At 35.3% G+C, this 14220-nt stretch overlaps 1 protein-coding gene across 3 annotated transcripts in view; it reads left to right on the forward strand.

Annotated features, from left to right (window-relative positions):
• The window catches only part of SUFU (SUFU negative regulator of hedgehog signaling), a 150386-nt gene that overhangs the window by 62582 nt on the left and 73584 nt on the right, over positions 1-14220 (forward strand). For all 3 annotated transcript variants that reach the window (XM_074295460.1, XM_074295461.1, XM_074295459.1), the window contains exon 3: positions 3545-3681. In XM_074295460.1, coding sequence (XP_074151561.1) covers positions 3545-3681 — 137 coding nt within the window. The remainder of the gene's footprint in view (positions 1-3544; positions 3682-14220) is intronic.

Below are 14220 nucleotides of genomic sequence, written 5' to 3' on the forward strand. Positions count from 1 at the left end.
TCCCCCCCAAGTCAGAAAGACCTGAGTTCAAATTTAACCTTAACACTTACAAGGTCCATAAGTCACTTAACCCCAATTGCTTTGCTAAAAAAAACAAACAAACAAACAGAGACTTAAAGAAACAAATACAGCTAGTAGTGAGTCTGGGGGATAGAAGGATAGGGAGAGATGTGTGGACACAATTCAGCCTATCTTCAGGGTTTTATGGGATGAGGTTGTTTTTCATTTCTCTGTGATTCGTAGTTACTGGATGTTGGTAACATTGGAAACTTTCAGAAATAATTCTAGGTAAGTGATCCTTCTGCTCCATCTCCTTGGGTGCTAAAGTAAAACATACTGAAGTTGGTGACTTTTGAACCACAACTGGGCCTGGAGGAGGGGGGTTTCTGATAGAGAGATGCCCATATCACTGGTATTGGTGGTCTGCTTCTATAGTACTTGGATATAACTAGTGTTTTTATCTCCTTGGACAGGTATTCACACTCCTTCACCATCACAAATTTGTGCAGCTTGTTGTACAGCTGATTACAACTGGCTTTGGAATCTCAGGACCTGAGTTCAAATCCCACTCCACTGTTATGAAGTCTTTGTGACTTTGGGCAGAATCTCTCTGGGACTTAATTTTTCCAGTTTGTGGCATGAGAGAATTTCTAGGTCTAATATTCGTTGTTTTGTGCCTGTGCACATCTCTGGAAAGTTCTTGTTATGTGCGATTCATATTCCCTGCCTAGAATTAGCTGTCCTCAGCTGCTGCATTATAGTTAGTTGCTTTAGGAGGAAAACAAAAGGGCTGCTTAGCCTTGGACAATTGCATCATAGAGCGTTGAGAGAGCCTTGTATCTAGGACTTAGGCCGTGTACAGCACTTGTATCAGTGTTACAACTTTATTTGTGCATCAATCTTTCTACCATTTATCTCAGTGATTAAAAATGGGAAATTTGGGGGCCAAAGAGGATTTAACAGACTATCTGCTTCCAGATTGAACCATCTTTATTCCATCCTATATAAATGAGACTTGTTTCCAGTTTATTTTTTTAAGACCTTGAGATGGGGAAATTTCATAGCATCCTTTGACTACCTTACATTATCTTGCTGGTTTCATTTGCTTATTTTTCCTTTTTCTTTAAAACATAACCTCTTGCTTGAGACCTAAATACCTTTTTTCTTTTTTAGTATTTTCTTGGAGAGATGAAGAACAGCCAGACAAACTTGCTTTATCCCCTGGTATAATCCTCTAGTCAGATGAAGCTTAAGCAGTAGAACTGTTGAGAAGGAATAAATGAAGAGTACTCTTGGAGGTCTAGACCAGACTAGCCTCCATTCAGGAAAATATATAAATCAAATGACTTCATTTTTGCTAGCCTGTTTTGAAAAGAAAGCTTTTTGATTATATTCCAGGTAAAGTTTTATGACTGCACTGGAACCATTTCTTTAGGCCCTGCCCTGTGGGTGGTAATCAAATGCAGGTGGATTCCATCTGCCCAGATCTTCTACTTCTATCCAATCAAGTGAGGGCTGGTCTGGCCTAATTGCAGTATTCAGAGAAATCATTCCAGGCTGCAGGCATTTAGTGCACGGTCCTCTCCCCTTAACTCTGCCCTACACTCAATATAGTGATACATCCCTAACCCTCTTCCTTAAAAATTATTATGCCTTATTACCCCATTGCAATCTCACAGTCGTACAATCTGAGGAGACTGCTTCTTCGAGTTTGTTTCTTAAGTCTTTGCAGTTAAAAATCATTTTTCTTGGCCAGAGATTAAAGGATTATACTTCTAATTAGTGGTTTCTTGAGTGCACCTCTCTAACTTTAGTGACTTCTCTCCTCCTGCACAAATTCTAGTCTACAATTCATCTTGTAAGACTGTAGTTTTCAAGTCCCTCTCTATATTTCATTCCTTTTTTCTTCAGAAATTTTCTTCAAGTATGGCTAAATGTTCTCTGGTGTATTTTTTAGTTGGAAATGTTCCAGACCTTATTTGGGATGTCTGTCAGACACCAAGCACCACCTACTTGCCCCTCATCCCTCATATTTGTTCAGTGTCCCCTGATACTCAGGTATGTGTTTTCAAATGGACTTATCCTTCCAAATTATTAGATATTTTGGGTAAAAAACAGTAAAGAAAAGCTCTTTCAAATGTGATTGGGAGAAATGCCCTTTCAGAGCAACTGAGTTATATGGCCATTTACACCTAGCTGTATCTGCCATTTAGTAAGCTGGAAGAGTTAATCTGTCAGTTTACGAAATCCTTTCCAGCATGTAAAGATGGATAGGGCTTAATTAAGTCACACACAGAGCTGAAATTTACAGAGTCTAAAAAAACTTTTCCTGGCTTCAGTCTTTCATTCTGTTAAGGTATTGATGATAGAACAAACTGAAAATGAAGGATTTTCTGGAGTTTGGTGGGCATATTTCCTTATCAGAATTCTCCCCTATTATCCCAGATTTCAGAAGCTTAGCCAACAAGAGATTGTTGGCTGTCATCTTAGTTTGTGGTTTATATTTGTATGTAAAAGAGTTTACATGTGTATAATCACCATGCATCATGTTTATACAAGATATAATTGTTAAATTATATCACGAACACATTTCAACCCATCTCATAGCTGGCAGACTGAATACATACACACATACATACATACATACACACACATATATCTATATATATCTATATCTATCTATCTATATATATCTATATCTATCTATCTATATATATATGTGTGTATATATATCTATATCTATATATCTATATCTATATATCTATCTATATATATAATATTTGTCTTTGGAAGCTGCCTTTGCCCCAAGCACAGTCTGATGCACAAAGCTGCTCAGACCAGTTTCTTTTCTGCATTATATATCATCATTCCTGTTGTCAACTAATGTCCAATTGCAGGAGTTCCTTAAACTTAAGGCCTTTCAGGGTGTTTGCGAGTAGATTTTTTTTTTTTTCCTTATATTACTTTTTCCTTCTGGGAACTCACGAAAGCATATAAATGTTAACTTGTTGTTAACTTGTTTTATCATATTGTTTAGGAGAGGGGAAACATTAAAGCATATTATCTTATTCTTGAGTCACACTGATCATGAGCCCACCAGGAGTATGGTTACTTACTTCCTACCTAGTATGTTATAGATCTCTTTAGAAATTACAAGGTATTGAAGATCAAAGCCAATTGCTAATACTTAGCATTATTGTTTGAAAGCTTACTGTATGTAGAGTTCTATACTAGGTCTAGATATAAAAAGAAAAGACAGTCACTGCTTGGAAAAATTTTACTTCATCAGAGGAAGCAACAGACTTGCGAACACAGAAAATTAGTTAATAAAATATAAATGAAGTAACCAAGTAGTTTGGGGAGTATGTTTAAAAAAATAGAAAGATGAGAATATGAATTGGGAATGTTTCTAGGAATGGAATGGGTAAATTAATTAAAGGTAAATAATATTTTAATCTTAAGGTATTGGCATAACTAATTAGATTTCTAACGAGGGTTATTCTTGATTCTGGCAAATTTAAATTTGCTTTTCTTCTTCTTCTAGGTTTACAGGAACAGATGGACCCAGTGGCTTTGGCTTCGAGTTGACATTTCGACTAAAAAGAGAAACAGGAGAGTCAGCTCCACCCACATGGCCAGCAGAATTAATGCAGGGCTTGGCCAGATATGTGTTCCAATCAGGTATGGGACTATAGGAAGCTGACATCTTGTTTTTCTTTAGGCTAAGAGCCTAGTTGATCTTGGAAATTTAAACACATATTTTGATGTCAATTTTGAGTTTCATATTTCTGTTTATTAGTTTAGTTTGGAGTATTATACCACTCTTCCTATTTCTTGACATTCTTAGGACAGGACTTCACTTTGACCCTAGAAGAAAAGAGTTTATAGGGTAACCAGCTTCATTGTTCCAAGCTGCCCAGGATCTATGTTTGCTACCTGCCAACCAGGATTTAGATTTCTGAGAGGCTGAAAGCCAAACTGATAGAAAGTTAAGCGGTTTTCTTTTACCTTCACCATTCCTGTAGTTTGTTTCCCCTTGCCATTCCTGTTTGTTGGGTTGTGGCCATGTAGTCTTAGTTTCCACTTCAGGCTAGGCTTGAAGGATTTGACTAGGAGAGAAGGAGTTGTTTGGTAAGCAGTAGGGAACCATGAAAGATTTCAAACTGGAGAGTGATATCTTTTCTAAAGTTTATTTCCATATTTCATGAAAGTGATAAAGCAAAAATATATTGGGACTTAGCCTTCAACATTGTATTTTATGCAGTTGATTCACATATTCATAACTTGTAGCTTAGCTGTAGGTTTACTGATCAGGAAAGAAAGACTTTGTACCAGGAGTCTCTTTTCTTTTGGGGGGGTGCTTTTTATTTTTTTTTAATCAGTGTCATATTTTTTTTAAATTTTAATCTTTAATATAAAAGGAGAAAAGAAAAAAAATGCCTTCCACACAGCAGAACATGGAGAGGATTCAATATAAAACAATAAACTTCCATTTCAAGAAAACCTATATAAATACTACATATTGTTTTCAAAGTTGCTCAGCTTTTCTTTCTTTCCTTGTTGGTTTTCTTTTGTTCTCTGCTAAACACTTTTTATGTTATTTTTCCCCCTCCCTTTTTCTTTTCCCACCTTAAAGAAGACTATAATTAAGCATGGATATTTATACATATACATTGATATCTATAAACATAACATATATATATATATGTATATATATATATATATATATATATATATAGACACACATTTACTAATATACATATATGTAAAACTATGCTTATTTTCACCTGTCATCTTTTTCTGAAGGTGAATAGCATCTTCCTTCAGAGGTTCAAATCTTTTCATCGTTATCATTTTTTGGAAAAGATACTCCTTCCCTCTCTATATCAAACCCACCCTTATAACAAGAAAAATAGTTAAGCAAAAATTTATGGTACTGTGTCCACATTTGACAGTTCATTTAATATTCTGCCCTAGTAGGCATCTGCCTTTCTTCTTGTGCTTCATTATTTGGCCTTTAAGATCATTGTTGCTTTCTCAGTTACTTAAAATTCAGCTTTCTGCTAGTAACCACTTAAACAAATTTTCTCTTTAATTATCAAGTTAATTTTAATAAACTTAAATATTGTATTCTATGAAAAACAAAAAAAAAGTATTATACATAAAACAATGAACTTCTATTACATATACTTCCCTCCCCCTCCCCCCAGGCTGGAGTTAAGTGACTTGCCCAGGGTCACACAGCTAGGAAGTGTTAAGTGTCTGAGACCAGATTTGAACTCAAGTCCTCCTAAATTCAGGGTTGGTGCTCTATCCACTGTGCCACCTAGCTGCCCCTTACATATACTTTCATAGCTTATATTTAACATGATAACAAAATTGCTGGGTTTCTTTTCTGAAATTTTGTTGTTTTCTTCAGTGTATTTTATGTTTTATTGATGTTATCCTTTTTTCTCTCATTTCGTTACCTATCTTACTCCACCTTCTAGCAGAAATTCTTTCATTATATACATATACATGTGTATGTATAGGTATATAGTCAAGCAAAACAATTGAGTTACATCCTCAGTAGCTGACAGTACTTCTCATTCTGTGTGTCTTGTCTGTCACCTCTCTTCCAAAAAATGGGTAACATGTAAGTGTAAATTGTGTTGGTTTTTATTTTTTTTTTTTTCATTTTCACTTTGCACTAATTCATTGAAAAGCTAAGCAAGTTATTTTTATCCATCATATTCATCGTCTTTAACAGTTCCATAATATTTCAGTTCCACAGTTTGTTCTCCATTCTCTATTTGATGAACACCTACCCTATTTTATTTCTGATGAAAAACTGTTTCTATAAATATCTTTGTGCATATAGGCCCTTTCTTTCTTTGATCTTTTTGGAATATGTGTCAATAGTGATATTTCTTGATCAAAGGGCATACAGAGTCTAGTGCAGGGGTTCTCAAACTACGGTCCGTGGGCCAGATGCAACTGGCTGAGGACATTTATGCGGCCCGCCGGGTTATGGCAAATGAGCTGAGGGGCAGAGACTGAGTGTGAGTTTTTGTTTTTACTATAGTTTGGCCCTCCCACAGTCTCAGGGACAGTGACTGGCCCCTATTTAAAAAGTTTGAGGATCACTAGTCTAGTGATTAGAGGGGGACAGGGGAGGGTTAAATTCCATATTGCTTTTTAGAATGGTTGGAATAATTCACAGCTCCATCAAAGGATCATAGATAGGATTTTGTCCAAACTTCTTTGAGACTTGAATTCTAATTGATGAGCATTCACTGTATGTTGCTGAAATCCAGACTTAACTGTATTACTGTTCTTTGATCATTTTCATGCTATTCCTTGTTCATCTCTCCTTACTCTCTATGCTAGCTCTGAAATTAGTGATCGAATCAACACTACCAAAAACATTATCTATTCCTCCTCTATATGCTTTGTTTTTCCCTATTAGACTAAAAGGTTCTTGGTGGCAGGAATTGGTTTCATTGCTTATATTTCTTTTTCCAGAATTTAGCATAGTATTTGGTTTACAGTAAGTCCTTAATACAAGCTTCCATTTCATTCCAGCTCCTTCATTTTATACAGATACAAGAGCTACTGGATTATTATGCTTTTTCCACTGAGCCACCAAGCCACCAAGGCAAAGTGATGCTTCAATTCAAACTATACTATACAAACTTTCCGTATGATAATTCAGTTGCCCGTTTCCATTCTGAGAGTTAGTTGGGTTAATGTATGGTTACAAAGCAATATAATTGATTCCATGAGATACATAGAAAAATGAAATTCATATTGTAAAGTAACATGTGGAAGACTTCTGGTAAGTGGTAGAACACAGAATTGTAGATACAGAGTTCTTAAACTGTTCAGAGCCCAGCTTTTGCTTAGCTAATGAAGTGATCTAAATTTGCTGGACACTCTGTGATTCCTTTAGTTTTGTTCTTTTTGGTCTTCATTAGACTCCTCAACTGTCCTGAGAATATCTTCCCTTGGCCTCGTCTGCCCACTGTCAAATTTTCATGGTTTTTAAGCAGCTTATATCTTTCACCAAACCATTTGTTGAAAAATAGAAATTTCTGATGTGTGGTGTAAGGGGGGAAAACATTGGACTTAGGAGGTGTAGAAGATTTGGTGAATAATCCTAGTTTTCACTAACATGTGATATTAGGCAAGTCATTAAGCATCTCTGATTCTCTTTCATCTATCAAAATGGACTTCATGAATATTTTAGTAAATATAGGAATCTTCCTTTTTACAATCTTTGGGGGGGTGCATGCTTAACAGAAGAGTACCTGCTAAGAGTTTTTCTTTTTACCTTTTTTTTTTCAATCCACATGAATTTATTATCTTTTTTCTTATACCATTGGAAAAAAGAAGAAAAAGCAATACCTTTGTAACAGTTATACAAGATCAAGCAAAACAAATGCTTATTACATTGGCTTTCCTTTATTCAGTCTTAAATATATATATATATATATATATATATATATATATATATATATATATATATATATATATATTTTTTTTTTTTTTTTTTCCTTGAGATTCTGGACCTTTTTTTTCTTTCAATGGAATTTTGTTACTATTTTGTTTAACTCTGTGTAGTGCCTGTTTGGTAGTTTGATAAGTGTGACACAGACCAACCATGAGTAATGAATATTCTTTTAATTAAATACATTTTTTGTTTCTTCTGTAATTATATCTCTTCATTGTGCCTTGATAGATTAACTCTCATATATATTACTCATTTTATAGATAATATAATTGGACCTCTCCTTTCTATTTCCCCGGATTTGTTGTTTCTAATTTTTTTTCTGGATTTGTTTTGTATCCTGATATTTATTGAAGCTGTTAATTGTATCACTTAGTTTCTTTATTATTTTTCTAAATAAACAATCATGACATCAGCAATTAAGGATAATTTGCTGCTCTTTGCATGTACTGATGTATCATTAATTTTTTTTTCTTAACCTTATGGATAGTGACATTGCAAGTATTCCTAGAACTACAGCAAATAATTCTGGGGAAATAGAGTGTGCTTGCTTTAGTCCTATATTTCTTGGAATAGCTTATTAGTTTTCAGCATTTATTTTTATAAGATTTTGTGTTCTGATTTTCTCTTATCCTCCTTTGCCTCCCCAAGACTGCAAGCAATTTGCTATACAATCCTTTATACAATATACATACATATACTATACTTTAAAACTTATTTCCATATATATTATGTTGTGCAAGAAAAATTAGAACAAAAATCAGGAGGAAAACAGTGAGAAAATAGAAGTAAAGGAACAAGCAAAAAAAGTGAAAGCACTATGTTTTGATCCACATTCAGTCTTCAGTCTGGATGCAGATAGCATTTTCCATCTAAAGGCTATTGGAATTGTCTTGGATCATTGTGTTGCTAGGAAGAGCTAAGTTTATCATATTTTTTAAATTAATTTTTATAATTATAACATTTTCTTTGACAGTACATATTCATAGGTAATTTTTTTTTTTTTACAACATTATCCGTTGTACTTCCTTCTGTTCCAAATTTTTCCCCTCCTTCCCTCCACCCCCTCCCCTAGATGGCAGGCATTCCCATACATATTAAATATTTTATAGTATATCCTAGGTACAATATATATGTGCAGAACCGAAATTTGTTGTTGTTGTTGTTGCAAAGGAAGAATTGTATTCGGAAGCTAAAAATAATCTGGGAAGAAAAACAAAACAAAACAGTGCTCACAGTTTATACTCATTTCCCAGTGTTCCTTTTCTGGATATAGCTGATTCTGTCCATCATTGAGCAATTGGAATTGGATTAGCTCTTCTCTATGTTGAAGATATCCACTTCCATCAGAATACATCCTCATACAGTATCATTATTGAAGTGTATAATGATCTTCTGGTTCTGCTCGTTTCACTTAGCATCAGTTGATGTAAGTCTCTCCACGCCTCTCTGTATTCCTCCTGTTGGTCATTTCTTACAGAACAATAATATTCCATAACATTCATATACCATAATTTACCCAACCATTCTCCAATTGATGGACATCCATTCATTTTCCAGTTTGTAGCCACTATGAAAAGGGCTGCCACAAATATTTTGGCACATACAGGTTCCTTTCCCTTCTTTAGTATTTCCTTGGGATATAAGCCCAGGAGTAGCACTGCTGGGTCAAAGGGTATGCACATTTTGATAACTTTTTGAGCATAATTCCAGATTGCTCTCCAGAATGGTTGGATTCTTTCACAACTCCACCAACAATGCTTCAGTGTCCCAGTTTTCCCACATCCCCTCCAACATTCATCATTATTTGTTCCTGTCATCTTAGCCAATCTGCCAGGTGTGTAATGATATCTCAGAGTTGTCTTAATTTGCATTTCTCTGATCAATAGTGATTTGGAACACTCTTTCATATGAGTGGAAATAGTTTCAATTTCATCATCTGAAAATTGTCTGTTCATATCCTTTGACCATTTATCAACTGGAGAATGGCTTGATTTCTTATAAATTAAAGTCAATTCTCTGTATATTTTGGAGATGAGGCCTTTATCAGAACCTTTATAAGTTTATCATATTTGATTATCACATAATTTTGCTATTACCATGTACAATGTTCACTTGGTTTTGCTCACTTTCACTCAGCATTAGTTCGTGTAAGTCCAGATTCTTCTGGAGTCAGTCTGCTTATCATTTCTTATAGAACAATAATATTCCATTACATTCATATACCATTACTTATTTAGTCATTCCTCAATTGATGGGCATCCTCTCAATTTCCAGTTCTTTGCCACTAAAAAGAAAAGCTGCTACAAAGATTTTTGCATGTGTTGGGGTCCTTTTCCTTATTTTATGATTTCTTTGGGATACAGACCCAATGCTTACTTTTATTTTAGATATATACTTTATCTCATATTTAAAATGGCCTTTTGTGCCTTTGCTTTGTAAAGTTTTTAGCATAAATGAATGTTGTCCTTTGTTAAGGGTTGGGGTTTTTTTTGGCACTTATTGATATAACTGGGTTGTTTGGGTTATTTTTGCTTGTTTGTTTTGCTGTGCATAATATATTAATTTTTCCTCAAAAGTATTTTATTTTTTACAAATACATGTAAATATAGTTTTCAATATTCATTTTTTAAGAGTTTGTGTTCCAGATTTTTCTCCCTCCCTCAATTACCTTCCCCCTCCCCCAGGATAGCAAACCATCTGATATAGGTTTACAATTAAAATTTAACATCTTTCCATATTTGTCATACTATACAATAAAAATCTCAGCAAAAGGAAAAAAAACCATGAAAAAGAAAAACCAAGAAAACAAAGGTGAAAATACTGTGCTTCAACCCACATTCAGTCTTTATAGTTTTCTTTCTGGTTACAGATACCATTTTCTATCCCAAATCTATTGGTATTGTTTTGAATCACCACAATGCTAAGAAAAACTAAGTATCACATTTGATCATCACATGATCTTGCTGTTATTGTGTATAATGTTTTTCTAATTTTCCTCACTTTACTCAGCATCACTTCATGTAAGTCTTTCCAGGCTTTTCTGAAACCTACCTGCTCTTCCTTTCTTATATAAGAATAATATTCCATTACATTCATATATTATAACTTGTTCAGCCATTCCCCAGATGATGGGCATCTATTCAATTTCCAATTCCTTACCACTGCACAGAATGATGCTACAAAGATTTTTCCACATGTTGGTTCTTTTCCTTCTTTTTTTGATCTCTTTGGGATACAGACCCAGTAGAGATATTACTGGATCAAAGGGCGTATGTATAGATTTATAGCCCTTTGGGGATAGTTCCAAATTCTGTCCAGAATGATTAGATCATTTTACAACTCCATCAACAATACAATAGTGTCTCATATTTCCAACATCCTCTCCAACATTCATCATTATCTTTTCCTGTCATCTTAGCCAATCTGAGAGATATGAAGTGGTACCTTAGAGTTGTCTTAGATATTTCTGTTCTTAAAATGCTTATGTATGTTAATTGCTTTGTTGACATTGCACTATTCTTGCATTTTTTGTTAAATAATTTTTAACATAATAAATTTTTTGAGTAAATCATTAGTGGTTAACAAATATTTATTAAGATCTTACAGTCTAATAGTCTTACAGTTACAGATTTAACATCAAAACAGAAAGAAATAAAATTTTTCCTTCAAAGAGATTGCACTAATTTGGAACTGTTAGGATTACTAGGTGAGAACTCAGGTTGTCTGGACAATTACAAGGTGAGAACTCAGGTTGACTTGACAGTTCTCCGGCTCAGACCTTTGGTTTGGGCCTTTAAAGGGAGTTTACACCTTAGGAATTCTAAGAGGAGCAAGCTCATTGGTTGGAGTATTTCTTCCCAGAAGCCCTTGCATTATCCCACGCCCATTCTCTGGGAGGATAAAAGAGGACAGCACTCCAGAGATAGAAGAGGTCTCTGCTGTACATCAGGCTTGACGCGGCTCTCTGCAGGAAGGGAGTCACTTCTCTGGACAAGAGTTAATGGCAACTGTCTGGAGACAACAGCTCTCTACAGGAAGAAGAATCTGTTCTAGAGATTTGAGTTGACACAGCAGATCTCCCCCCAGAGAGCGATCAGCAGCTTCTGGAGACAACAGCACACTACAATTGGCGTCCACACGTGGGGCAAGGACTTTTGCTTATCCTGACAAGGACTTATTCTGAGCCGTTCAGAGGAGCAAGCCCAGACCTTCGCAATTTGGCTCCCGAATAAGAACAGACACGGTCCTGATTCCAGTGGAAAAGCCTCCCATTCAGATCTCAGTCTCTCTGACCCAGAACCATGAGTAACGAGGAAACTTTGTTAAATATTAAGTGAGCATGCTAATAGATAAATAAGAAACTTAACTTGTTAAGGGCTAAACCAGCAATCTCTTATAGTGAAATGGGGCAAACACCTTCTGTTCAAGGAAAATGTTTAGAGAGCATCATCAAGGTTATGAAAAGCCAAGGATTGATTATAATTTTGGAGGAGATTACTGAACTTTTAAAAACTCTGAAGGTCATATGTCCTTGTTTTTCTCTGGAAGAAGAATTGGATCCAGATGAATGGGAATTAGTAGGAAAGCAATTAGGTGAACACTACAATTCCAGGCCAAACTCAATTTCCAAAGATACAATTCATATATACAATTTAATCCAAATGGCTTTAAACAATGTTATTCTAAAGGAAGAGATGAAGGAGCAAAATGGGGAAGTGTCAACTAAACTAGGTGAAAAGGATGAATCAGATAACAATGAAGTTAAGTACAATTCTGTGCAACAGGAACACCTCCCATCTCCTCCCTCAATTAACCCTTCAGGGGTGGAGCAAGAAGGAGGAGGGGAAGAGGCAGAAATACAAACAGAATTGCCTGTGAAGCAGCCTAAGCCTATGGCAAGATTAGAAAAAGCATTGGTTAAAGCTAAGAGAGGAGGACAGGATATAAGTGATTTTATACATGCATATCCTGTGATTGAAGATATTGACTCTATAGGTCAAAAAAGGAGAAGATATGCACCTTTAGATTTGAATAAAATTAAGGATTTGAAAAAAGGTTGTACCCTTTATGGGGCTACATCAGGTTATGTTAAAATGTTACTAGATAGTTTGTCTTATGAAGTCCTAACCCCAAATGATTGGAAATCCATAGCAAGGATATGCCTGGAACCTGGAGAAAATTTGCTATGGCTTGTGGAGTTTCATGAATTATGTAAAATTCAAGTCAGATGCAATTTGGAAATAGGAATTAACACACAATTCACTTTTGAGCACTTGGCTGGTGAAGGTCGGTATGGAGAGAATTCAGAACAGATTAATTATACCATGACAGTATATGAACAAATTGCTAAGGCTGCAATAAAAGCTTGGAGTGTCCTCCCTGGACAGAAAGATCGCAGAGAGGCTTTCACTAAAATACAGCAAGGTCCCAATGAACCTTTTGCAGATTTTGTGGGATGTTTGCAAACTGCTGTCAAAAGAACTATTGGAGAAAATGCTGCTACAGAAACAATGACCAGACATCTGGCTAAGGAAAATGCCAATGAGATTTGCAAAAGAATTATATGGGAATTAGACAAAGATGTTCCTTTAGAGGAGATCATAAGACGCTGTGCTACAGTGGGAACAAATACTTTTTACACCTGGACAATGATGAACGTGGAAAGACAGGATCCCTTCTGGCAAGAGACTTCTAGAGAAACTCGGCGATGTTTTCAATGTGGAAAAATTGGACATCTAAGACAGGAACAAATGATGAATGTTGGAGGGGCTGTGGGAAAACTGGGACACTGGTGCATTGTTGGTGGAGTTGTGAAAGAATTCAACCATTCTGGAGAGCAATTTGGAACTATGCCCAAAAAGTTATCAAACTGTGCATACCCTTTGATCCAGCAGTGCTACTACTGGACTTATATCCCAAAGAAATACTAAAGAGGGGAAAGGGACTTGTATGTGCCAAAATGTTTGTGGCAGCTCTTTTCATAGTGGCTACAAACTGGAAAATGAATGGATGTCCATCAATTGGAGAATGGTTGGGTAAATTATGGTATGTGAATGTTATCGAATATTATTGCTCTCTAAGAAATGACCAGCAGGATGAATACAGAGAGGTTTGGAGAGACTTACATGAACTGATGCTGAGTGAAATGAGCAGAACCAGGAGATCACTATAAACTTCAACAACAATAGTGTATGAAGATATATTCTGATTGAACTGGATATCTTCAACATAAAGAAGATTCAATTCAGTTCCAGTTGATCAATGATGTACAGAAACAGCTACACCCAGAAAAGGAACACTGGGAATTGAATGTAAACTGTTTGCACTACTGTCTTTCTACTAGGTTACTTATACCTTCGGAATCCAATTCTTACCGTGCAACAAGAAAATTGCATTTACACACATATATTGTATCTAGGTTATACTGTAACACATTTAATATGTATGGGATTGCCTGTCATCTAAGGGAGGGAGTAGAGGAAGGGAGGGGAAAATTTGGAAAAATTAATACAAGGGATAATGTTGTAAAAAAAAAATTACTCATGCATATGTACTATCAAAAAATTATAATTATAAAATTAATTTAAAAAAACAGATTGCATTTTTCTTAGGGTATACAACATGTATACAAATAAATACAAAGTAATTTGAGAAAGAAGAAAGCATTAATATCTTGGTGGGGGAGAGAAATAGTGGTTAGGCCCCTTTTAAAGTAGTATTTGAACTGA

Source organism: Sminthopsis crassicaudata, chromosome 2, assembly GCF_048593235.1.
Source record: "Sminthopsis crassicaudata isolate SCR6 chromosome 2, ASM4859323v1, whole genome shotgun sequence".
In the NCBI taxonomy this organism is placed as follows: Eukaryota; Metazoa; Chordata; class Mammalia; order Dasyuromorphia; family Dasyuridae; genus Sminthopsis; species Sminthopsis crassicaudata.